The sequence below is a fragment of the Hydra viridissima genome, unplaced genomic scaffold (assembly GCF_058129835.1).
Source record: "Hydra viridissima isolate aposymbiotic clone 2 unplaced genomic scaffold, HvirCarnegie_v1 scaffold_1, whole genome shotgun sequence".
NCBI lineage: Eukaryota > Metazoa > Cnidaria > Hydrozoa > Anthoathecata > Hydridae > Hydra > Hydra viridissima.
Genome location: NW_028324300.1, coordinates 14,792,225 through 14,818,832, shown reverse-complemented (window position 1 = coordinate 14,818,832; position 26,608 = coordinate 14,792,225). Strand labels below are relative to the sequence as shown.

The 26,608-nt window shown below is 29.0% G+C and overlaps 2 protein-coding genes, 1 long non-coding RNA gene and 1 pseudogene across 8 annotated transcripts; 3 read left to right on the top strand and 1 right to left on the bottom strand.

Annotated features, from left to right (window-relative positions):
- The first annotated feature begins 2,432 nt into the window (after positions 1–2,432).
- Positions 2,433–9,728, top strand: LOC145187968 (synaptotagmin-1-like). Of its 5 annotated transcripts, XM_090087380.1 has the most exons (8): positions 2,433–2,451; positions 2,575–2,648; positions 6,549–6,658; positions 7,418–7,650; positions 7,748–7,967; positions 8,320–8,945; positions 9,063–9,162; positions 9,356–9,728. In XM_090087380.1, the coding sequence occupies exons 3-8, from the start codon at positions 6,643–6,645 to the stop codon at positions 9,679–9,681; spliced, it is 1,521 nt and encodes a 506-aa protein (XP_089943506.1). In that variant the 5' UTR covers positions 2,433–2,451; positions 2,575–2,648; positions 6,549–6,642; the 3' UTR covers positions 9,682–9,728. The 5 variants fall into 5 exon arrangements, with proteins under 5 accessions (XP_089943506.1, XP_089943517.1, XP_089943497.1 ...); XM_090087391.1 differs by lacking the exon at positions 2,433–2,451 and having other exon boundaries at positions 2,454–2,641; XM_090087371.1 differs by lacking the exon at positions 2,433–2,451 and having other exon boundaries at positions 2,469–2,648.
- A 4,512-nt stretch (positions 9,729–14,240) lies between these two features.
- LOC145182762 (52 kDa repressor of the inhibitor of the protein kinase-like) lies at positions 14,241–18,060 on the bottom strand (annotated as a pseudogene). Its single transcript, XR_016452446.1, has 3 exons — positions 17,740–18,060; positions 17,502–17,558; positions 14,241–17,347 (listed from the first exon to the last, which is right to left on the bottom strand). The product of XR_016452446.1 is annotated as a 52 kDa repressor of the inhibitor of the protein kinase-like (transcript).
- Positions 18,061–18,336: 276 nt separating this feature from the next.
- LOC149893500 (uncharacterized) lies at positions 18,337–19,076 on the top strand. Its single transcript, XR_016452568.1, has 2 exons — positions 18,337–18,468; positions 18,650–19,076. It is a non-coding gene; the product is annotated as an uncharacterized LOC149893500 (long non-coding RNA).
- Positions 19,077–21,700: 2,624 nt separating this feature from the next.
- Positions 21,701–22,688, top strand: LOC149893499 (uncharacterized). Its single transcript, XM_090087573.1, has one exon. The coding sequence runs from the start codon at positions 21,701–21,703 to the stop codon at positions 22,685–22,687; it is 987 nt and encodes a 328-aa protein (XP_089943699.1). The 3' UTR covers position 22,688.
- Positions 22,689–26,608: the final 3,920 nt, after the last annotated feature.

The following is a 26,608-nucleotide window of genomic DNA, read 5'->3' as shown; positions in this document are numbered from 1 at the left end:
GACTTTACATCTCAAAGTGTCGCTAACGATGTTCGGGCCTTTTAGTCGTATTAGGGGCGACGCCGTAAGCTTATAAAAAGCGTCGGATTTTCTAATCGTACCGTACCACAAATCACTAGTTGTACAAGTAGATAATAACAATTATCAAAGTGTACTAGACTGAACATTACTGAAAAAGTTGTGCTTAGAGATCATTTTGTTTATTTTTAAAGATATTCTCCTTTTTCAGATAAGATAAAATCCGTCATAACCCGTCGTAAAAAATTAATATTTTAATTTTTAACAACTTTCGCCTGGTAACATTTATTTTAGTGAGTTATTTGCCAAAAAAGGTTATGCTAAAAAGAAATGTTTGGTGGTGTAACCGAACACTAAATAGAGCCAGACATGCCTTAAATCACCCGAGTATTAGAAAACCATCGTCTTAGCAATAGTAAAGCAAAGTGGAGTTAATTGCCAATGTTACTTAATCAAAGAATACTTTATACTCTCATTTTAATGTATTCAATTTATTTTCTCACAATAATTTTAAAAAACACCTCAGTTGAATCTTTGAAATGAGGTGAGGTGGAGATTGATTTTTTTTTTTTTTTTAAATTTAAGATTACGTGCATTTAGATATGAGTCAAATTTACATTTCCGTTTGCACAAATAAGTTCTTCAAGAAATTTTTTTAGAAAATTTATTCGAGTTTCATTCAAATTTAGTTCAAAACTATACGTATTAGTTTAATGAAAAATCAAAATCAGTTGCGTTGGCATGTAAACAGCTCCTTTTTTGTTTTTATTGTAATTGCATATTTAGGAAAATGATCAGGAAATGAAAATTACAATTCACCAGGAACAGTGTGTTGTTAAACATTTGCTGTAATTAGTTACTTTTGAATAAAGGTTGAAATACAAATATGAAACTCGATATGAAACTTTAAAATTAAAAACCAGAGAAAATTGCGAACAAAAAATGCTTTAAGTGTCTAATCTACGCGCGGTTTTGTGGCTAAGATTGTCGAAGCGAATTTATGTAAATAAAAAGTCATAGTTTTTTAAAAAAACTTGACTAAGACTTCATTTACACTTAGAATAAATTACGGTTTAATTATTGTGTTGCAAGTAAAGTACTCATTAAACCATGTTAAATCGTTGGTATAAACATCCTGTTCATACAAGTGATATAAATCCCTGTTCATACTGACTACAAAGTTGTCATAGTATTCCAAACGCGTTTATTGTCCTGATACATGTTTTAACTGCTGTTAATTAAAATTAGGAAGGTTTACAAGTTTATTCGTAGTTTGAAGATAATTTTCTATGCTTTTAAAACTAAACCTATGTACAATTTAAAGAGCGTGCGCCATGTTTTTACTACACAAAAACCTATGTAAAATTTAAAGAGCGTGCGCCATGTTTTTCTACACAAAAAGCAAGAAAAAACAAGAAAACCAAAAAAATTTTGTTTTTCTTGTTTTTTTCAATATTATATTAAAAAAAGAAAGTTAATTTTTGTAGAGAAATTGCTACAAATATGATAAAAAAAATACCCATAAGAATAAAATAAAGGCATTGCTTAATTTAAAAAAAGCTCCTTGAAGATAATATTTTTAAAATCAAAAAGTTGATCATCAAATGCAAAATTACTTTAAAAAGTTGTTTTTTTAAAAAAAAACAAAGTGAACCTTGTCGATCACAATTAAGGATATTTAAAGTGAACCGGGTTGTCGATCACAATTAAAAATATTTATTGCGAAAATATTTATTGCGAAAACGTTAAACTAAAACGAATTTTTAAACTCTACGTTAAGTAAACTGATTTTTTAACAGGAATTTGAAAAACCCTGATTAGATGTTTAAATTCCGTTCGTACTAAGAATGAAATGCATTGTAGATGTTACTTTATACCCCCTTTCATACCGGCGAAAAGCACATTTTAATTATAGCATGTTAAACTCTTTTCACGTTTAATATTTGCAACGACCTTGATGATAAAGTGAGTTGAATATCAAGTTAAGTTGATAAAGAAATGTTCTGAACATGAAGGAACATCTTTTCGAGAAAAACCGATGTTGGATTTTAAACAACTTTAAATAATAGTTGACGGTTAAGTAAAAACTGTTTAAAATAAAACCAGTTATTTAAGACATTTTTTGCCTCCTCGTCATCCTAACTGACGTCATCCTAAAATGCTAAAACAATTACAGCAGTTACATTGAGATACAAACGATAACTATCTTTAACTTTGAGGCGTTCAGAATCTTTCACTAAAATTCTTTTTTTTTTTTATTTAACACAGAACGAAACCAATTTCCTAAGTTCTTATGCAATAGAAAATTATAAACGCTTTTTTTTAAAATTGAGAAAAAAATTAATCCTTAGGCTTTTGAAAACCTTGTTGTTTGTTACTGAGTCTATAAACAAATGGGTGGACTATTTTGAAGAACGCTTTAAGCGTAACCGAGTAAGCAAAAATAATTTAAATGCGAAACAGGAGAACAAAAAGAGAAAGTTCTAAATAAGCATATTTAAGATTTGAAGTGTTCATTAAAAAATCTCCTTTTCTAAAACTGATGTTATTTTTTAGGAATCATGAGATTATATGGTCGTGAGGTCATAGTAATTTGTTTGAAACGCTGACTTCGCTGATACAGGCATGTAGTAAGTTTTGAACAAGTATTAAATTGGTTTTGCTTTGTTTTTTTTTTTTAGTTAATGCTATTTTTCTTACAACCATTCTTAGGTTTAACGCATTTCGAACCTTTTAACAGAATTCTAATGGAAGGAAACTTGAGTGTGGAAACTTTATTTAAGTTGAGAAAAGAGTTAATTGGAAGCAAAGTTTTACACAGAATAATCATTTTACTTTTTTGAGCTATTTTAGTAATAAATTATTTCTAAAAGTAGATTTAATAAAGCTAGATTCATTTTATGCATATCTATATTTGATGTTGTTTTTAGAGAAGGTGCTTTAATAAATCAGGTCTCAATATAATAATCCATATAATCAACTCTAGTTTAGGCTGTTTACCATACTAAATAAAGGGTAGTTAAATGGAAGGGTTAATTTTTAAAATGTTTTTTGGGGCCAACAGGGGAATTACTGTGTAAAAAAAATCTTTCCTCTTGGGTGGCCATTTTAAAAAGCATCAGGGACCCATAAATCGAACTTGCAATTTTTTTAAAACTTTTTTTTATTTTCTATTTTTTACGATATGATAAGGCAAATTTTTAAAAAACTACCAATCGTAAGTTAGGATTATCCGTGAAAACTAGTATACGTATCAAAACGATTAATTCGATTGTAGAATAATCTCCGCTTAAAGACGAATTTCGTTTTGTGTTCGTACTTGCAATAGATTGTCGTTTTTTTTAAGTTAAAAGTTCGTAATGGTTTTTTTAAAAGTTATAATAAAAAAAAACAACTAAAATACTTAATAGCACTAAAAGCCTTCTAATTGACTTTAACGATTACTGCTGACGATTTACTAACGGTTACTGATCTCATGATTCCTAAAAAAGAATCAAAATCAAGATATTTAGATTACTATTTAAATTACTTCAGATTTTCGAATTAAAAAAATAAACTCTCTTTCAAGCTACATTTAATTTCCAGATTGTGAGTAAAAATGACGCGTAGGACTTTTTTAATCTGGAAGTATTTTAAATCAATCCAAGAGACCTTTGCTAACCCCAAAAATTCAGTTTCGAATGGCTCTGTGTATAACAAAGGACTTTATCTTCTTACTTTTATTTTGTTAAAAATAATGAAAAAGTTTGATAATGGAAGTAAATATCTTGTTTGATTATTTCATTTTTTAAATTGCAAAAATTAATTTTTTAGACCTAGTTCTAAAATGATTTTTATCGTTACCTAACCTAAAGTAAACTTGAATGTAAAATTTGAGAAAAATTTGAAAGTGAGGAGTTGGTCAATAATGGATTTACTTTATCAAAAACTCTATCGAACACTCTTTAATGATGTGGAAAGTCGACCTAATCCAGTAGAAAGTTGTTGAAATCTGTTGAAGTAGAAACCTGAAGATTAATTGTTATTCAACTTAATTTGGTAATGGATGCTGCTGATAACTTTTTTGTAAAAACAAATAAGATAGTTACGATAAAAAGCTATATTGCATCTTGTTAAAAAAAAAAAAAAAGGTTTCAAAATCTTTGACAAAAAAATTTCAAAAATTTCAAAATTCTTTTCCTTGATTTGCAAGGTACGTAAATCAGTGGAATTTCGAGCTGTGAGGTTTTTGAATAGTAAAATTAAGGGTTCTTAAAACATTTTTTTTAATATTCAAAGGGATATAAAATCACCAAATTGAAAAGGAGCTATATTAACTAAAGAAATAGTTGGAAAATCAACTCTGATAATAAGGTTCCAGTCATGGTAATATTTTAACGCAGTTTTCAAAGATGATAATCACTGGAATAATTTCAGTTCTTTTTCCGATATAGAAAAACCTCTTGATGAAATATTTTTATCAGACTTTCGCAAGTTGAGATTATGTTTATTTAATTAAAATCAAAACAAATTTTGTATATTGCGAAAAAAAAAAAACTGTTTTGATCTCCTCTCCCTCCCCTCTCCCTAACTGCACGAATATATGTATACGTATGTATATAACATAGATTCAACAGAGTGGAAACCAAGGAACAATCATTTCTATTAACTTCTTGTAAAAAGACAAATTATATTCTAAAAACAGATATATAAGGCTACAAAAAGAAATCTTATGGTATTTAAAAACATTTATGTAACCCTGCCCCCACCATGTGTATACAAATTGAAAACTTTGTTACCTTCGGGTTGCTGGTATCAACCATAGTATTAGTCAGAAAAAATTTTTATCTTTTTTAAAATTTATATGAAAAATCACAAAAAATTCATTATGGCATTTTTTAAAATGACTTTCGTGTCAGTTTTCATGATTTTTTGATGTTTTGTGTCTAAGAGATTAGAAAATCATTTTAAAGCTGAAATGATTTTCTAGTCTCTTTGTTAACAAATCAAAAATTAAAGTATTGAAAACTGTTGAAAACATTTTTTTGCTTTTATTAACAAAGTAAACGTTTCGCTTATGACTTCATTAAAAAAGTATTTTTATTTTTACACTCCATTTTTAGATTTAAAAATTCAAATAAAATTGAGTATTGAAACCAAGTTTTAATTTAAAAATTCAATTAATTTGAGTATTGAAGTAAGGTTTAGTTTTAAAAACGAATTACTTTAAATTTTAAAACCATTTGTTTGTTTTGTTTTAAAATAACTTTTAACCTATTGAGTTCTTTATTTACATATATTCTCTATAGAGATTCTTGGCCAACGTAATGCGTATTTTTTAAGCCTGACACTTTTGAATGCAATGCTTTTCCTTGTGCCAACCTCAGTATCAAAACAGTTGAATAACTAAATAGAAATAAATAGTTAGGGTAAGAGACTGCATCAAGCATTGATGAGAAGTGTGAGGCAGGAAAACTCTAGTTTAAGTAATGATTTTTTAATTAAAAACAAATATTAAAAATATTTTTATAGTTTTTTAATATTCTTTTCACCAAAATTATAATAATAAAAACAATTGTATTTTGTAGACACTTTTAAAGTGTCCAATCACCTAACCTAAGACATAATGCAACATTTGTAATTTATTTTGACTGAAAAACAATCTTGAGTTTTAAAAGTTCTTAAGTTGTCTTTTGTAAATTTTTGTTTGTTATTATTCGATATTTGTTAGTTTATCTAATATGATTTTTAATTGTCTGATGTGTGATAACAATAAATAGTTTAATAAATTTACGATTTCTTAATAAATTTATAATTGCCTAATGGAAATTAACTGATAAAAGTAAATTGCTGGTAATCACTATTTCATTTCTAGTCTGGTAAGACAATTTTTTTCCAGCTTTCACCTGGGAGTTTTATCAAAAAATAAATGACTAAAATGAATTAAGATTTAAATCTGTAAATTAAGTCTAACATTACGAAAAAAAAATCCTTCAATATAACTATTCCCCCATGAATTTAAATAGTGGCAACTCTTTTTAACTTTTTTGCTTAAATCTCAATGGAGAATGTTGAATGGGTGTATTAAATATGATTGCGTATTTAATTGTTAAATTGCGTTACATTTTGTAAATAAGTAAATAGAAATATGGTTTCATTTTATATGAGTCAGTTTTTTTACTTTCATTTTAATTTTGCAACCTTACATAACGAAATATTCTAATGTGAAGTTGAAAAAAAAAAAAAAAGTGATTGAAACATTGCGGAGTTTTAAATAAAAAAAAAAAAATGGCGGAATAATGTTCAACAAGTTTCATTTTTGTTTATTAAAAAAGTTGTAATTTTTTTTATTTGCTTTGTTTTGCTTGGTATGAGTTTTTCTATCCTGGAGATAAAGACACATTTTATATTATTTGCAAGCATCAGGCGGTAGGTATTTTTAAACAAAAAAAGTTTAAGAGATTTTAAACGTGCGTTCACTTGAATTTCAAATTTTTATTAACTATGGTCTAAAGTTTAAATATTTATGAATGTAAATTTTTTTGTGTTAGTAAAAAGCATAACCAGTTTCTCAATTATTTGGTTGTTACTGATTGGGCACTGTAACGAGTTCCTAAATTTTATTGGTTGCTGCTAATTGAGCCCATGAACATTCCGGAAGGTAATTTTTTCAATAATTTTTTTTTTTAATAATTAAATATTTAAAAAGAAATATTTGCTAAAGCCTTAACTTACTTAACAATAAGTATAGGGATTTTGTTTAAATTTATTTTGATTTAGGGACACCCACTTCGGAGGTAACTTTACCTGATATCAAAGGGTATTATTGAAACAATTGCAATCGTTTTATTTCCGACAAAATATCACTTTCAAATAAAAGCTTTTTCAAGAAAGTGTTTACGATATTTTATTAATAATTCAAGTTTTTAATCAATAAACTTGTTTATCTATACTCAACACCCAGTTCTTTTTATAATCTAAAACACAACTTTAATACGCACCACAAAAGGAATATGAATTTTAAGGTTTTTAATCTTTAAAGATATTTTAGAAGTTTATTTTCTATAAATTTTACTCTAAGTTAATGGAATTAAGTTTTTAATAACATTAATTCCGTTAGTTAAATAATAGCAGCAGAAACATTCAAGCGATTAGCCTTACCTTTTGTAAGAACACATTAAAAAATTAAGTTTATATTACATTAAAAATGTAAGTAACACATTGAAAAATGTAAGGTTATCTCTTTACACCAGGGTTCATGGTCAGGGTCTTGAGAGTAGCTCTTTAATTATCAGAATAACCTATGAGCTTAATTTTGAACATCAAACTCAATCTCTTTCAATTTAAACAAAACATTTTTCTTTTTTAAAAACTTTTCAGCATGTCAAAAAATTTTTTTTTCGCTCTGTTGTTGCTTTAGTTATTTTGCTACTGGCAGGAATATTCTTGTGTTTTTCACTATCGTTTGCTGTATACACGCTATGTAGATATTTACGTAATAGAGATAAAACCATAAGGAATGGAGCTGAGCATAAAAGCCTTATTGAAAGTAGTAATTCCGTTGATATTCCTTTTTCTATTCGAACAATAACGACTCAATTACCCACAACAAATAATATCGGTGAAAACTGGACTCCTACACATAATCATCAGGTTTGTAGCAAGCTTATTTTAAATAGAATTTTAGCAAAAACAGAAAATGGTATTTTTAAATTAAGACAATTTATCGAAATTTTTTAAATATGTTTAGCTTCCGGTACGAAATATGCCAAATCCAGTAATTGTAGTAACAGATGGAGATTATCCAATGTCAACCTATTCGTTACCCATTTTATCTTCTGAGCTATTTGATAGCACTTCTCAAGATGAATCATATATCTTGAAGAATAGGACTTTAACTGATTTAGATAAAAAACAGCGCCATATCAGTGCCGGAGTAATAGAGCATTTGGAAAAACAAGGGAGAAAAGGTGTTAAAAATCATTATTGACTGTTAAAATCATAAATTGCATAAGCATTTAAATAAAATAGTAAAACAAAAGTTGCTTTTGATATTTTCTATAGTTTGAATTCCTAAAACTGATCTTAACATTACAATATGGATATATAACTTACCGCCTGTGATTTACATCAATTAAATACGATATAAACTATTCTAGGCATACATGAGAATCATTGATAATTTACCAAATCAGATTAAAACCTCATACTTTCATAATTGCATCACCTTGCGAAATGTTTTTCTCATTACATTATTGCTAAATTTTAATGCAGTTTATCTTTGGTTGAGAAATATTAAATTTTTAACAACTTCTATTGTAGTGTGTGATTATGACCTCCGCACATATTCAACAGCCATTAACGGAAATTCTACTGACAACAGGAAATCTACTACCAGTTCCTTGGATAGTTTACAAAGTGATTGTGATGAATCTGTTTTAGACACAAGTGTCTTTACTATCGGTGGTATTGACGAATGTCCTAATGACGGGGTTCGAAAACTAGGTTCTAACCGTATGAAGCAACAAGCTGGTCCCTTAGGAAACCTCAAACGACAGTTAAAAAAAACTGGAAAAATATCAATCAAAACAAAGTTCCAAAACAATACTTTAGAAGTATGGGTTCTCCGAGTTTTTGATTTTGACAACAAAAAAAGAAGATCTGCTTTTAATACTTTTGTTCTTCTTTACATGATGCCAGGCAACACTCAAAAACAAGTATCAAAGTTCATAAAGGGGTCAAGAGAGTTTGATTATAACGAACAATTCCGCTTTTTCGATCTAGATTTAAAACAGATTCAGAATTACTGTTTAACTATTAAACTTATGAACTATAGCAGGTTCAAAAAGAAGAAAGTGCTTGGAGAAGCCCAAATAGTTTTAAGCTCTCTTAACTACTCTTGTGAAGAAATATACAACTTGCAGCTGTTTTCGCATGTGAAATTAAAAGTATAGCAATTTTATTAATTGTTTATTTAACAAAAAATAAAAATAAAAAAGTTGATTTTAAATTTTAACAAACATTAGACATTTTTATAATCATTTGCAAAATGGTTCTTATCTTAGACATCATTGGCATCTTTGAAGATTTCGATTTGTCACCAAGCAACATTATCCAAACTTGATGTTATTATAGTTGAAGCTAAGCGATTGCCAAAGTTGCTAAGTAACCATTAGTTAAATGTTTCATTTTTTAAATCGACTTTATGAATACACTTTTTTTGTTTCAAACTATTGTAAATTTCTTCTTATACATAAGAAATTGTTTTTATATTCAAGTATCAATTGTAAAGATTAAATACCTTAAATGAATTAACATAAATACATACTTTTGGCTGAAATTCTGTTTAAACTTTCAGATCCTTATGTAACCATCTCTTTATTCCGTGAACAATCGATTGATAGAAAAGACACCGTTATCAAGTACAACACACGAGACGCGGTGTTTAACGAGTCCATTGAGTTTGATGTCAGCACAGATTTTTCTAGACCACTTTCAGTTTTTACAATGGTTGCTACAATAAATAGTGCGAGCTTAATGGGGAAAAACGACGTCATTGGCCACGTCATTTTTAGTTTAAATTCACCACAAAGTTCTGCTGCAAACCACTGGAAACTTGTGCAAGATATGCCCCATCGCTATCATTCTGAATGGCACTCTCTGCTAGATCCAGACGATATTTGAAAATTAGTAATTTTATCAACTAAAAAAGAAAAGAAATTAAGTATAAACGTATTGCCTTCAACCTAATCCTATTAATCAATGACCACTTCGTCTTTGTCTTTTAAAAAAGTAACTATTTTTGAAGGTAATTTTTGAGAAATAAAAAAAAAATAAAGCAATATTAAACAAAAAAAGAAATTTTCGAGTTTTTCTCTGTATTTTAAAGATAATTATAACATTTCGTTTTTTTTTTTCGTTACAAGAAAAACGGATAAAAAAGTGAAGTGTTATAATCAGTTTTAAAATTTCTTAAACCATAATTTTTTTTTTAATTTTAAAAGTTTATTTGATTTTAAAAATTTGGTTACTTTTAAGCGTTTTATTTGTTAAAAAAACTTCATATTCAAATAACTTCTTTTAAAACGTTGTTTAGACGTAAAAGATCTTATAGAGATATATCAGATTCTTACTAATAGGGAAAACTAATAAACTAATATGGAAAGTAAACTAATAGGGAAAAAAATCTATACCATCTCAGCACATTGAATACTTTTGGGTTATTCTCAGAAATTACTGCAGACGTTAGACAGTAACTATGCCAATTAAAGAAATACAATGAAAAAAAAAAAAAAAGTTGATAGCCGCATTTCTTTTAAATAAAAGTTGCGACCATGGCAATTATTTATATTGTATCAAACAATTATATTTGTTTTCGTGCTTCTTATTTAAAATTAAGTTAAACTTTTTTATAATATTTCGTTCTTTTATAAGATATTAATGTTACTTATATTAGAATATACATATTTGACATTTAATTTTTTATTGTTTTTTTATTTTATGGTTCTAAACTGAAGATTTGTTGCATATTTATCTGGTATCATTTACAGTTCTGTAACTCCTTTTTATTTTATAAACAAGTTCAAAATAATAGCAAAATTAGTCAAGGATCAGTACCGCTCGTAGTTAATAGTTTATAAACTCAAATTTCAACAAACGAATTCATTCTTACAAATCAACACTTTTTTTTCATAGGAATGTAAGAGGACAGGCAAACTTTTCTATGATGGATTACTTTTTTTAGAGAGGTTCTTTAGAGTCAGCAATGGTGAAGTAAAAAAAGATTTTCTATTGACAATATTGTCTGCGTTAACTACCTCACCATGTTTGACTTAATTGACAGCATAGCTTTCCACTTCCCACTTAATTGACAGCTTAACTTAGTAAAACAAGGTCTGTCGACGTCGAACTATTAATTAATTTAACTAATTTCTAACAGCTAGAACTGTGCACTTCTGTTGCTAGAGTTACTGGAGTTTTTAGCAAAACACGTAGTGCAATTTTCAGATTTGCAGTAGGTATGCAAGTGATTAAAGTAGAGATAGCTCAGCAAACTATTCTTTTATAGCCTTAAGGAGATTTACAAACTGCAGATTTGTAAATTTTTTAAAGTCCATTAAAAAGTCAGTTTCATACCTATATACCCGAAGCACCATTTTTGTATGCACATATCTTATTATATTTAACTCTGACATTTGTTTAAAACGATCGGATTCGTCAATAATTTAAAAGTCAGAATATTTGCTTGGAGGTCAGAATTTTATTTCTGAATAAAATATTTTTCACATGCAGTGAAATCTTGCTAAACTTAATGGTTTGAAAGACCATATTTTTCCTCAGACATCTGAAATTAAATAGGTCGATTACCAAACTGCATAATTTCCGATATGCATGCAAAAATGGTCATAATTTGCATTTTAGTAAAAGAAAACTTGTAGCTGCATTGTAGAATGATCTAATTTAAGATAGTATCATCTTAGAGTTCCTAGATAGATATCTGTACAACAAATTTGATAATAAAAAAATGTTTAAACTTACCCGAAGCTTGGTAAAATTAGGATTTTTTTGTTTGTTTTTAGACGTTTTAAGACCCATTGTCTGAGAAATGTAGGCAAAATAAATAAATTTTGGAAGTGATGTCTTCAAATTGCACTCATTTTTAGATATTTTGTAAAAAACAATGAAAGTAGGCCACTGGTAATTTTTTTTCTAAAATTTTTATTAGTTTCGGAGATATTGGGTCCCAAAATTTGGCCCGTTTTGAGAAAATTTTGCGCATGGAGTGCAATTGCTACTTTGAGGAGTAGTTTTAGCAACATGAATATGACAGAAACATTTCTTTTTAACTTTTTTACTAATCTGGGTTGATTTCTACAGTAAAAGTAAAAATTCAGCATGATTACATTTTCAGTAGTCTAGAAATCGTTATCCGAAACCACAACATTTGAAATTTTAACCTAACTTTGAGCTCTAATATCTCTTTAGGCCAATACTTGCACTTAGTTTTTTTAGGTGGTTTTGAAAGACACTAAGACAAACATTGATTTTTCGGAACAAAAACCATGTGCATGCAAGGACCAGGGAAGGAGTAACCTGCCAAAAATCACTTTTTGCGTTCAACGCGCTTTGATAGATTACCCATAACAACCGTGGCCTTAGGTCCACCATGAACAGTATAAGTTATTTATTTTCCTTAAAAATGCATCTTCCAGTATCTGAAAAAAAATCCATGTGCTCGGGTGATAAAAAGCCTTCAGAAATCCTAGAAGTAGCCTAATTTTGCCAATTTTTAAACTAAAATAATACCCTAGCAGCGGTATAGATATACTTAGCAACGGCTACTTTACAGCCTTATTAATTAGTACTGCTATTAAAAATTTTAAAATAATGCTTTTTTTAAAGCAACTGTACAAGAGAACTTGAAAAAAAAATTTTTTTTTAACTTTATCAATGAAAGAAAGAACCATTAAACTTCAAGATCGTTTTTTCCGTTTAAAACTGATGGGAAATACAGTTTTCTAAGAATTACCAAAAAAATATAATAAATTTATTAATGGCCAATCTGAATCTCCACGTTGTCAATATCATTTTTTGAGAGTGAATAATCTCCTCTTTGATTAGTTAGTGTTGGTGCATCAATCTTACAAACAATGTCAAGAGACGAACATTAAAGAATATTTTCTTTGGTTGGCCACTTGAAGCAGTTCTTTCCAGGTGTAACAGAATATTTCATACAAGAAACATATATACCATCATCATTGACCTAATGGTCGAGGTAAAGTAACGTCTAATCATTGCTGCTTCCTAAATATTCCTTGAAATTAGTTAATCTGGTTAATAAACCAATAATTTTATAATAGATCTCAATACACAAAAATACAATATTATTGTGTTAAAACTTCTTACATTTTTAATTATTGCAGGATACCATTACTTAAAGTATAGAACAACAGTCCAATCACCAATTTGAAATTCAGCTGCTAACTCCTTTGCAAACAACTGAATATCGTTGTTTAAATCATCTTCTTCGTTTTCAGGTGCATCTTCAGGGGCGGATCCAGGAATTTGTAACTGTGTGGCCAAATTTGGAATAACCAACTTTACTTTTGGTGTTCCTGTGGGAAGGGCTTGTGAGTAAAAGCTAAGCCCATGGGCGTCACCTCTATAACATTTTTTACTTAAAATCATAGGGAGACTTAATTTGTTTTCTTCTCTACTTAATCATCCCAGATTTAATAAGTTGAGAGCGCACATGAAGTACAATAATTTTCACAAATGTGGGTAAAAACTTCGTTGATAAAGCCTTTCAAATTTTTCCATAAGGATTTTTTCATGGAATATAAAGAACCCTTGTCGCCAGGCCTTAAAGATTATTTATATTATACTTGTAGACTTGCAAAAAATAATATCATTATATCAAGTTCCTAATTATTTATGTAATCCCAGAACACATATTTAAAAATCATTAGAGATAGAATATTTTAATTTTTAGAGGTAAAATATTTCATATATGAGGAGTGGACTTGCAAAACCAGATAAAATTCACTTTTTTAAAAAAACAACTTTTTGCTGTTATTGAAGTCTGTTCACCTAATGTGTTTATTCGATACAATTTTGCTAATGGAATGCTATGCTAAACAGTCGAGTCAAGCTTGGTAAAGTGTTGTTTTGTATTGTTTTTAGTTATCCTATTAATAATAAAGTTATTCAAAATGTTGCCTTGGCTATTTAGTTCATAAATTAGACATGTAATACTTGTCTAACTTATTTAACGAAGTGCACCAACGAGAAGGTAAGCCATAGGACTTTGCACTCCATCTGTAAACTATCATGTTGCCTAAGGTTAGCCCTCCATTTCTGGATTCTTTCCTTTTCTTGATAGGCAGGTTAAGTGAAGTATTAGTAATGTTTCCTAAGGTTAGGCCTCTTTTTTTGGATTTTTTATTTTTCTTGATAGGCAGCTATGCCCAAATTTTTTTAATATCTTTTTATAATTTCTTTTTTCTTTTTTTTTTTAATTTTTAATATATAAATATATAAGACAAAATATAATACAACAAGTTAAGTAAAAACTAAAAAATTCAAAACTAATATAACCTGAAAACACTTTCAACATCAAGAATGAATAGAAATAGTTTGCTTATGAAAAATGATTTTTACAGTTTACAAGTTTAAAACATTGAATAGAAGTTTATGTAAGACACTTAAAACTACTACTTACTCATCAATTCTAAATTTACTCATCATTTGAATATTAACTCTAATTTTCTGTCTCCTTTGGATGCAAAAATTTCAATAACTCTGCTAATATCTGGAACTATTTCCTGATGAATAGACATTAATGCAAGTCCATTCAATCTATTTTCAGACATTGTACTCCTGGTGTAAGTTTTTATTCTCCTAGGAGTAGATATTGACCTTTCACACTCACAAGTTGTGATTGGTATTGTAGCAAGTATATGAAAAGCCTCTAAAATGTTTGGAAAGCCTCTGATATCCATGAACTTTAATGTATCAGAAATAGTAGATTGTAATTCTGTCTTTTCTTTCCAAAATTCCTCCCATAACTCTAATTCGGCATGAATTGATGAGAAATGAGGAAGATCTGATTTATAAAAATTCAAAGACATTAAGAACTTTTCTTTCCATGGGCAAGATCTAAAATATTGCTTTACTAAGTAAGCAGGAATAGCACATAGACCATTATAAACAATCATGCTCTCAACATCAAACCTGTTTTCTAGTTCATTGAGAAGATGATTCACAAGAGGCAATGTAATAGAAACTTTAAAATAACCAGATATAATATCACATATTTGATTATCTCTGTTTCTGAACACCCCATGTTCTAGGTTTTTTTTTCATCAACATCAAATGTTTTTGCCAATGCAAGAGCAAATTTATACCATTTGTCATGGTAAGCATCAACATTTCTCTGTATTTCTTTTAAATGTTTATTCAAATTTTGAATTTCATCTACTTACTGGGAAATATCAAAAGATTTAGTTTGAAGGGTGATGGAAATTCCATAAAAGTAATCCAGAAGGTGTTTAGTTAAAACCAAAGAAACAATAAAAGAAAAATTTGTCAACAACTTCATAAAAGAAGATGCTTTTGAAGATGTTTCTTTATTAAATTCTTTTAAATTATTGTCTTCCATTTCTTCAAAAGCAGAAAAAACTGCTGAATAATTATCAAAAAACACATGAAGTCCACAAATCTTTTGTACCCACCGAGTTCGACATGTGTCAATAAGTTTTGCCTGACCAGGAAGAAGGTATTTTTTTAAACAATTACTTCTTTTAGGAGACAAGTTAAAAAAATAAGATGTCTTTAACTTGTTCAAGCAAATTTTTTACTTGCTGGATTTGGCAACTCTTGCCAACAATTAAACTAAGTTTATGTGAGGCACAGTGGACAAATAATGCCATTGGATTGATTTTTTTTATAAGAGATGAAACACCTTTGTATTCACCTGACATTGAAGCAGCTCCATCATAAGACTGGCCTCTGCAATTTTTTATATCTAAACCGAATTCTTTCAAAGTTTCAAGAATGTTGGTAGCTATATTTAAACCAGTTGTTCCTGTTTTGCATTCTAAAAAGCGTAAAAAAACTTCCTTAATACTATTGTTCAAGTCAACATAACGTATGACAATAGAAAGTTGTTCTAACAATGCACAGTCTCAAGCCTCATCTGCTATAATAGAGAAGTACTTACTTTTTTTAATATCATTTATTAGAATCTCTTCAATTGCATTTCCACAACACTCAATCAACTCATTTTGAGAGGTCTTTGAAATATATGTAGAGTTTTTTGGGGCAGAGAGAAGATGCTCCTTTAGAATTAAATCACCTGCATCAACTCTAAAATTTAAAAGCTCAATAAAATTACCCAACCCTGTAATTTTTGAAGGTTCTCCAATTTCTCCTTGATATCTTCTATCATCTCTATGACCTCGTAAAGACATAACATTTCGACCCAAAAACATTATTGTCTTAAAAATTGATGCAAGTTTTTTTTTGTTTTCCTCTATAAGCTGCTTTCTAGAAATATCTAGAGAAATTTCAATAAGCAAAGTTTTATTTTTAGCTCTAGATAAAAGCATATTATAACAATGCATGGACTTGATGTGTAATCCGTCAACAGTTTTCTCATGATCATTGAAAACTTTTAAAGCATTACGCCAGGTATTGAATGGTTCTTTGAACAACTTACGTAATGCATATTTGTTTGGTAAACTTGAACCAAAAAGAGTGCATGGAAGACAATATGCACCATCCTCAATTTTAGAATAACAAAGCTAAGAAAACTCATCTAACCATTTTAACAAAAAATGTCTTTTTCTGCTTTTACCTGTTAAGGGGAAATGGAAGCATTTATCTGGAACCCAGACATTACTAATTAGAGATAACAGCTCATTATCATTTGTTCCTGATTTTAATTTTTCACCCTGTAGATGGTATGAAGAAACATCATAATTTGAATAGGATGCTAGCTGATTTGTATTTAATAAACTAACATCAGCAACCATGTTTTCCTTTAGTGGAACATAAGAGTCAATATTGTTTTTATCACTGCTGTTGATGTCTTTTGAAACAATTACTTCAGTTTTAACTGTTTTATTACAATTAGCCAACTTAACTAAATCTGAAGTGTTCCTGGAAACAGTAGGAAAAAGATAATTTACACTGAACTGTTTTTTGTATTTTATTCTCTGTTGCTGAGAAACTTGTCTTTGAAATTTGTTTTCTTTTGATACTAGGCAAAGTTGTATCACTCATTAAAAAAGTTGGTTGTTTGTTTGGAAGATCTTTAATCAGTGTAACAAAATGATTTGGATTAAAACATAAAGCACCTTTGTTTTTTGTTTTATCTAAATTGCACCACAAAATATTTATTGGACTATTTAATTTTTGGATACGAGGCTTTATAACAGTGTTAAAAAAGCTATAATACTTTTTAAAACCAATTTCAGGATAGACAGATTCAATGGGTTGCTTTATAACACTAGATAATGCTATTAGGCAAATAAACAATGAAAATGTTTTATCAAAGCAATTTAAATATGCTTCTTTTAAAAGAAGTTCTGAAATCATACTATCATTAATTGTTGAAAAACTATCAGAGCATTTAAATGAAACAGCTATAAAAAACAAATTAGCCAGCTGAAAATATTCTGATCTATGTTGATTAAAATAACTCAAAAAATAACTATACCTTGCGTAAAAGTTTATGTTTTCAAATATCTCAATTGACGTTAGCAATCTTAGAATTTTTGAAGTATGCTTACTGTCATTTAAAATCAAAGAGACTGAGCTGTAAAGACAATTTCCATCTTCAGCAGTTCTGACACAAAAAAACAATATTCACTGAAAAGTAATATTAATAATAAAAAAAATTAGTGTAATTTTAGTATACACCATAACTTTTTATTAAACAACCAAATCATTTATATATTATGCAAGTGATTTGGTTATTACTAAACAAACTAGTCACTTACATAATTTTAGTGAATTGTTTGTTTAATAAAAAGATGTTCCAATAACTAGTTAAATAGCTAAAAAAAAAAAAAAAATTCCATTAAAAATGGACTGAATTCTCAAAGAAAAGAAATAGAAGAAAATAATGCAATGAAGGTCTAAACTGTTCATGTTTCTAACATCCGGAATTTTGGGTCTATTTTGTGATATTATTTGAATTAAAAATAATTTAAAAAAGTTCTAAAGAAAAAAAAATACCTTAATGCTGTATAACCAAGATCTCTTTTAACTAAGGGTACAAAATCCATCATTTCTGTATTGAATTGTTAAGAATCAGGTTTTCTTGGGAACATTAAATATATCTCAGAGAGCTCTTTAATGAGTCGAGTTTTGTAATTTAATATATTAGGCCAATGTTTTGATTCTAGTGCACAAGCAACTAATTCTTCGGTTATAAATGGATTCATACTTTATTATATTTAAAAAATCAAATGACAAAAACCAAGTTATCTTTATTTCTGAAGAAGAAATTGAGAAAAATTTAGATAATCTGACGGTAGCGAATAAAAACCTGTATTTGTTAGCTCCGATTTAACCAATGATATATTATATATACTAGATGTCTAACTTGCGGGATTTTATTGGACAAAAAGTGAAGCCGCTTTTTTTGTTTACAAATTGAATCCGCTGTTGCGTTAAAAAAGTTAGTCGTTAAAAAAGTTTACAAATAGTTCTGCGCATGTGTTACGCGTGCGCAGTATGGTTAAAAAGCGTTTGTTAGGGAATGAAATTTGGCGTTAAAAAAGTTGCATCGTTTCGTTAGGGTATGTAAAAAATTAAAAATTGGTTTATACTATATATTAAAAATGGCAGTCCACGTATACTCAGTTGATGATGTTAAGCAGTATCTTTCTGATGGCATAATTAAATTTTTTAAATCAGAACGTATCGCTTTCTTGAAGTATGCTAAAAAATTTGAACTTTGTGGTAAGTGTTCATTTATAATGGAAAAAAATAACATGGAAATAAAACTAATAATATGTATATTAACGTGCGTGTAATTGATTCGTAGAATAATGTTAACATGTTAAATCATGTCTAAATATAGAAACTGTGTTATATGATATACAGGTGACTCATGCTTGTAATTGTCGTTTTTCTGTTTTAGTATCATTTGGGTACATTGTTTTATAACACAGTTTTGATATGGCATCTCGTGAAATTGCAAACAATATCTTGAAAAGTACTGAACACTTGAGTAAGAAAGATCGTTTACAGGCTTTTCAAAATGCAGATTATAGCAAATCTGGTGCATACAAGGTTCTCGGACAAGCAGAGAAGGTGGTGGGTGTTACTGATGATCATAGAAACAATGGAGCTGCTAGAAAGATCACTGGTGCTGCACTTGGAGGTCTTATACGTGAATTTAACAACACAACAAACAAAAGTTTATGAAGAGCTTCCCCCAAATACAATGTTTGACACAAAACTGTCTTAAATACTTTGAACAGACATGGTGTTTATTGTCACAAGCAAAAACCAGCATCATTTTACCATCCAGCTAAAAAAGGTGAAATAAGAAAAGCCCTTGAACAACTTTATCGACAGCTTTTAATGTACAAATTTGAATGCCTTCAACGAAGACTAATCCCCTACATTGAGAAGCACTGTCCTGATAAAGCTTGCATCTTTTGGCCAGACAAAGCTTCATCACATTATTCTTCAAAAGCTGTTAAGTATTTAAATGACAAACAAATTCCATTTGTTTTGAAACAAAATAACCCCACCAATGTTCCTCAATGTCGGCTCCATGCTGAAATCAAAAGACAAGTGTTTGCTGATTCTTTTCAACCAGAGAATGTTGATCAATTAAAATCAAGAGTATGTCAAATCATGAATGAACTTGTAAAGCATGCTCCTTAAAGTGTGTACTAATTTTTCATCTCGGGTCCGTGCTCTTGTTGACAAAGCTTATCGCAATGGATTATTATCTGTTCAAAACTAACTTGTAAATTTGTATAATGAATATAAATCTTTTATTGGAATGAATACTTTGTCTTTCTTTTACAAGTTTTTCAAAATTTTTTAAGAATAACAAGATTTAAAAAAATTCTACGAATCAATTACACACACGTTAATTAATATAATAATATTATTTTAGATTAATTTGTATGTATATATTTTAGATGGTAAATTGTACTATATAAAGTCAACTAAGAAATTACTAGTTCTTTCAACTGATCATGAAAAAAAGTTGGCTTTTAGAGATGTCCATGATTCTGATCACGGGGCACATGTTGGTCTCAACAATACTAGAACTAAACTAAGAAGTTCTTTTTACTGGCTAGGTTTTTTTTTCTTTACTTAAATATAGATTTTAAAAACAAAATACTGCTAAAGTTTGTAAAGCAAATTCTAAATAAAAAATACTACATAGGGTCAGTTAATCATGATACTACTATAGAGTAGAGGTGTGCGAAGTTCGAAGTTTCGAGTTTGAGTACGAGTTTATTAAATAATCGAACTCGAATCGAATGTGTTTAGTTAATCGAATAAAATTCGAACATCGAACCTAAAGTTCGATATTTAAAAAGTTACTGCAAAATAGTATTAAAACGCTTCAAAAAGTCGCTGTGATATGATAACAAAACGCTTCAAAATGGAAGACAAAAGAGTAAGGAGCATTATTTGGAATTGAGAAGTCAATTGAATATTGGTTGCTACCAAGAGCAGTACCAATATACGTTCTTTGAGACAATGGTAGTAATATGAGAGCAGGCATGAACATGTGCCAAAAATTTATGGGCTTACCTTGCTTTGCTCATACGCTTCAATTATCAGTTAATAATGCAGCTTCTTACCTACTAATAGCTCTTCAGGCCCAGGACTCCAGCATATTGCTCTGCCATTTTTAAATATTCGAATAATTCTCATAAGTTCTGAGTATCTACGCAAAATAAAGTATAACTGCATAATGTGTGCATCAAATGTAATAATATCCGATAAAAAAAGTTATTCCCTAATTATTTAAGGCATTATATATGAAAGCTAGCTATTACTATTTGTTTAATTAATCAAAAGGACAAATATTTTTTATGGGAAAGTTATGAAATGTAATAACACAATGAACATCACTTGCACACATTTCTATAACGGATTTTTTTTTCTTTTATTTTTTTACGTTGAACAATAGACTTTCCAACTAAAACTTTCAACTTTCCAACCAAGACTTTCACTAGTTTATTTAATAATCTCGAACTCGAACTCAATCGAATTTTTTGTTATCTCGATCGAACTCGATTGAAGATAAAAAACCTAATCTCGCACAGCTCTACTATAGAGTAATTTACATTTTTTGTTAAATTTCTAGGTATGGTTAATGATATTGCCAAATGGATTAAGGAATGTGACAAATGCCAACGAATGGAAAAAATAAAAACGGTTGCTCCTGAATTAAAACCTATTAAGGTAAATGGGCTATGGGAGTTTTTGGGTATTGATTTAATTGGCCCACTTCCTGTTACAGCAAAAGGCCAAAAATATATTTTAACAGTAACGGACCTTTGGAGTAAATATGTTGAAGCTTTCCCTATTCCTGAAAAGTCTGCGTTCTATGTTTCCAAGTACCTTACCACTCTATTTTATCGGTTTGGTCCCCCAAAAAAAAATTCTTTCGGATCAAGGCAGGGAGTATGTAAACTGTGTAAATGAGCTTTTGTTTTCTTCATTTAATGTCAAACACATAATAACCTCTGCTTACCACCCACAAACCAATGGGCAAGATGAAAGAACTAATCAAACTGTTAAGAGAGCCCTTTCAAAATTATGTAATGAAGCCCAGGATAACTGGGATGAGTTGTTAGAACCAGTATTATTTGGTCTTCGCACATGTGTGCAAAAATCAACTAAGTTCACACCATTTTTCCTAATGTTTGGCAGAGAAGCACAATTATTTTCAGCTTTATCAATGAATCCACCTGATTCAAACATTATTGATGATAATATTGTAGTTAATGCAACTGAAGATCAAATTCAAAAAAGAATTGATTCATGCAATAAAGTAAACACTGTGGTAAATACTAATATTTCAACAGCTCAAACAAAAATGCAAAAATATTATGCCTCTAAACAGCTAAAAGGGTTTAAGTCATTTTCATTTAAAATAGGTGACAAAGTTTTATTAAAAAATTGCCAAAAAATTGGTCGTAAAGGGAGCCAAATGGAGCATGATTGGCTTGGACCTGCTACAATCACAGGTTTTAAACAAAATGGTGCTATTGTAACTCGTAATGGCAAAGTTTGGAGGAAAGCTGTTGCTTTATGCAACATAAAGCCTTATTTAGAAAAAAAGCAAACTTTATCATTAGCAATAACATTAAAAGAGCACGATTATTGTTTTCCAATTAATATTAAAATGGCTATAAATGAAAAGAACATAAGAAAATCAAGAAAATCAAACAACAGACATGTACTAGACTCAAAATGTTATGTTAAAGATAAAAAAATTAAATTGACTAAAGTGGAAAACTCTTTATCGAATCATGTATATCCTGCAATATCTGTTGACAATAATTTTTTTTTTAACTTATCAACGCAGTCTGTTAAATTAAGCCTCAATATTTTAAAAAATCCATGTGACTGGTTAAATGATACTTTGATAGATATAGCCCAAAGCTTCCTTTCATTTCAGTTTCCTCATATTTCCGGATTTCAAAGTTCATGTATTTTTAGTAAAAATAATTCAGGTGGTTACATTCTAGGAAAATTTATTCAAATACTCAATGTCAGAAATTCACATTGGATACTTATAAGTAATGTATCATCTGATACAGGTTTAAACTCAGTTCAATATTACGATTCTCTCTTTACCAGTTTAAATGAAGATGTTCCATTACTTGTGCATCGTGTTGCTCAATCGTTATTGATTTATGAGAATGCACAATCAATAACATTTGAAGTTATGAATTGCCAGACACAAGATAATGGAAATGACTGTGGTCTTTATTCTATTGCAAATGCTACAGCTCTATGTTATGGAATTGATCCAAATGTAATTCTCTGGGAAAAAAACAGTATGAGGCAACATTTTCTAACATGTATTGAGAGAGGTAGACTCGAGATGTTTCCTTATACAACAATACTAAATGAGGTTAAAATACGTTCTTCCTTTCTTTGTGATGATACCTGTCACTGTGCTATGGGATAAATATAAGGTAATTTATATTATGTTTTTTTCAATGTAATACGTAATGTTAATTTAATAATGAGTCAGTTCAGGTCATTCTGCTACTGCCATAATTCCATTTAACTTAGAAAATGCATTATGGAAACTCGTCTAAACCACACAAATGTGGAAACATGGGGATTACACTTGAAAAAAATATATTTTTTTTATACGCAAGGTAGTTTGAAATTACTGAAACGGAATAATATATAAATAATTTGAATTATAGACACATTTATGATGGAATGGAGACTCATATACTCAATAAAGTCAAAGGTCATGAAGAAAGCTATAGAACTACGATTTTTGTTACATATATTATTTTAGTAAAACTTTTAGTTTTAAAGTTTATGAGAGATTATATTTTTAATATTAACTTTAACAAATGAAGTTTTCATTGTAACTTTCTGTATTTACATTTTGTCTTGCATTCTTTTTTGTTATTGTTATATATATATATATATATATATATATATATATATATATATATATATATATATATATATATATATATATATATATATATATATTACTTTGTTATGCTTTGAGCTGATATTTAAACTGTTGTTGTGCTGATATTATTGTGACATTGTATTTTTAACAAAGTGCCTTGGAAATAAAACACTCTAATGTAATAAGGTTGTTAAAATAAAAGTATTATAATTGTTTATTTAGTACGTAATGAGTTCCTTTATGTTTTTCCATTATCTTGAAAATCACAAAACTGTGTAAATTATGTTATCTATTTAAACATTTGCTATATAAATTAATATAAATGCCAGCTAGTGTTAGCTAGGTTCAGCCTACTACCAAGTAGTAGTAAGTTGTTCAGCGTCGTAGAGTGGCTAGAAGCTTTGGCGAAGTGGCTAGAGCGCTTAACTATAATAATTACAAACAGTAAAACAAATAAAAAGTAAACATGTATAAAAGTAAACATGCATTTTTATTATAAAATGATAAAAATATCTAACATCCAATCATAAAAATTTGTTTCACTCAATTTATTTAGCGCCTTATCGCAAAAATATTCTGCACATTTGTTATGTTTGACAAAGAGGTTTGCGCAAATAAGTGCACCATTTTGAATACTTTTTTAACAGGCAAACTTTTTTAACGCCTTACGGCGTTAAAAAAGTTATCATTATTTTGCGCACGCGCAGATTTCACAGTTTGTAAACTTTTTTAACGACTAACTTTTTTAACGCAACACCGCCATTTGTAATAAGGGCAAAAACTAGATCCGCCATTTGTAATAAGGGCAAAAACTATATCCGACGTGCGAAATAAAAGTTAAAAATGCACGTTTTTGCCCGAATTAGAAATGGCTCCCACGGCTTCACATTTCGATTTGAAACTTCGATAAAAGATCAATATTTTAATACTTTTTTACAGCATTTATTGATTGAATAAAATATCGGTAACGTATAATAAGAACTGTTTGTGGCCATGGCAGGAATCTCTATAGCCAAAATCCGTAAATTACGGCAGACAAATTTCAATTTTTGATATTCCTTTAGCGCAAAAACCCAAAACTAATTTGGCTGCCGTTAAATTTAAGCTATATGGCCAACGAACTTCAATCCGTCGCTAGACAAAAAATTGTTACGCAAGTCTTACAAAATATTTTCAAATTCTTTTCAATAACTTAGTATATCTCTAAAATATTTCCATATTTAATCCCAAAAATTCTAAAAGATCTTTAATAAATATTACATACATTTTCTTATAAATCAGTTGGACTTCAAACTATGTGGCCATTGCCACAATGGCCACCCCTTAGATCCGCGCCTGATCTTTCATATCAACAGTTTCATCAATCATATAATCAGTTAAGTTAACCTCTTCACAAAAAGTGGTTGCCAACCTTCCTGTTCTTTTTTGCTTACTCCATTTAAAAAATTACACTTAAAGGATAAAGGAAATTGCTAAATATTTATCTCAAGCCCCAAGAAAAGAAAAAAGTCACATTTTTTAGCATACATACTTTGGGTATTTGTAAATATACAAGTTAATTTACTTGCCTACAGAATAATGATCGAATTTGTTGAGTTGTCACATATTCACTTGGCTTTAATATTGTCCTCAGCTGCTGGTGAACTTGCTTTATCTGAAAGGACAGTGGACTTGCTCTAATTGCTTCACACAAAGAGCTAGCTGCTTTTTTGATTCTTCAATAGTTTCATCTGAAATGATTGTTATATCTGGAACATATATGTCATCAGCAGGAAAGCAAGACTTTATTGGTGTTGGAGCTGGTTCTAACATGTCAATACTGTTACCTGTAGAAATACTTTTTAGTTGGCTGAAGCAAAATACTCCAACAGGAAGTGATAAACTCTTTTCATTATAAGCAGCAAGGGTGTTAAAAGGGATGAATCTAATTTTTGGTGCTTATTTACCAATTTGAAATTCATGCCTTGACAACTGTTTGGCTGATTCCAGCTAATACCAAAAGAAAAACGATGGTACGACCATAATTAGTCATAGCGTGAAAGATAAGTTTGTAGTCGGCTTTCAATCAAAGTTTTTTCATTCCACTGGTTTGTCGGTAGTGGCTATAAAACAGTAACGTTAGATTTTCCACCTATGGAGTAAGAAATCCTGTTTCTTTTAATAAAAAAGCAAATAGTACTGTAATATTATTCATACCTTTAAAGCTTGTAAATGATTAGTTATGTCAGCAGTTAATTCATTAATTTAAAAAATTCCATCTTTGTTCCAACGCTTAAAAGGACCACAAGAAGTCTTCTCTTTATTAAAATATATATGTTTCTCATAAGAACTCACTTAATTCTTTCTCTCTGACATATTTTGTTTATTGATAATTATTTTTTGACTAATATTAAAAAAATACAGTTTTTACTAACTAATTTTAATTCTTCTACTGAAAACTGCTGAAAAAAATTTATGTTATGTAACTCAAGTAAACCATGGCATGTACCAAGTAGTCATTAACAAAAATATCACACTAAGCCGGCAGTCATTCATCCCCTCAGTATTATCTCGTTCTATCTACAAATGAAATAAATAAAATGTTCTGTTTAATATATAAAATAAATACAAATATATATAATATATATATATATATATATATATATATATATATATATACACAATGTTCTACCTGATATAATATATTATATTAGATAGAGCATTGTATTTATTTATATATAATTTTTATTTTTTTTTATTTTAAGTGCTATATGTGTTTTTTTCAAGTTCTCTTGTACAGTTGCTTTAAAAAAAGCATTATTTTAAAATTTTTAATAGCAGTACTAATTAATAAGGCTGTAAAGTAGCCGTTGCTATGTATATCTATACCGCTGCTAGGGTATTATTTTAGTTTAAAAATTGGCAAAATTAGGCTACTTCTAGGATTTCTGAAGGCTTTTTATCACCCGAGCACATGGATTTTTTTTCAGATACTGGAAGATGCATTTTTAAGGAAAATAAATAACTTATATTGTTCATGGAGGACCTAAGGCCACGGTTGTTATGGGTAATCTATCAAAGCGCGTTGAACGCAAAAAGTGATTTTTGGCAGGTTACTCCTTCCCAGGTCCTTGCATGCACATGGTTTTTGTTCCGAAAAATCAATGTATGTCTTAGTGTCTTTCAAAAACACCTAAAAAAACTAAGTGCAAGTATTGGCCTAAAGAGATATTAGAGCTCAAAGTTAGGTTAAAATTTCAAATGTTGTGGTTTCGGATAACGATTTCTAGACTACTGAAAATGTAATCATGCTGAATTTTTACTTTTACTGTAGAAATCAACCCAGATTAGTAAAAAAGTTAAAAAGAAATGTTTCTGTCATATTCATGTTGCTAAAACTACTCCTCAAAGTAGCAATTGCACTCCATGCGCAAAATTTTCTCAAAACGGGCCAAATTTTGGGACCCAATA

Coding starts and splice junctions, on each gene's coding strand:
- LOC145187968 (XM_090087380.1), top strand. Junction 7,968..8,319: donor GGAAAAACAAGGGAGAAAAG/GTGTTAAAAATC, acceptor CTTCTATTGTAG/TGTGTGATTATGACCTCCGC. Junction 9,163..9,355: donor GCGATTGCCAAAGTTGCTAA/GTAACCATTAGT, acceptor TTAAACTTTCAG/ATCCTTATGTAACCATCTCT.
- LOC149893499 (XM_090087573.1), top strand. CDS start 21,701: ATGGAGCATGATTGGCTTGGACCTGCTACAATCACAGGTTTTAAACAA.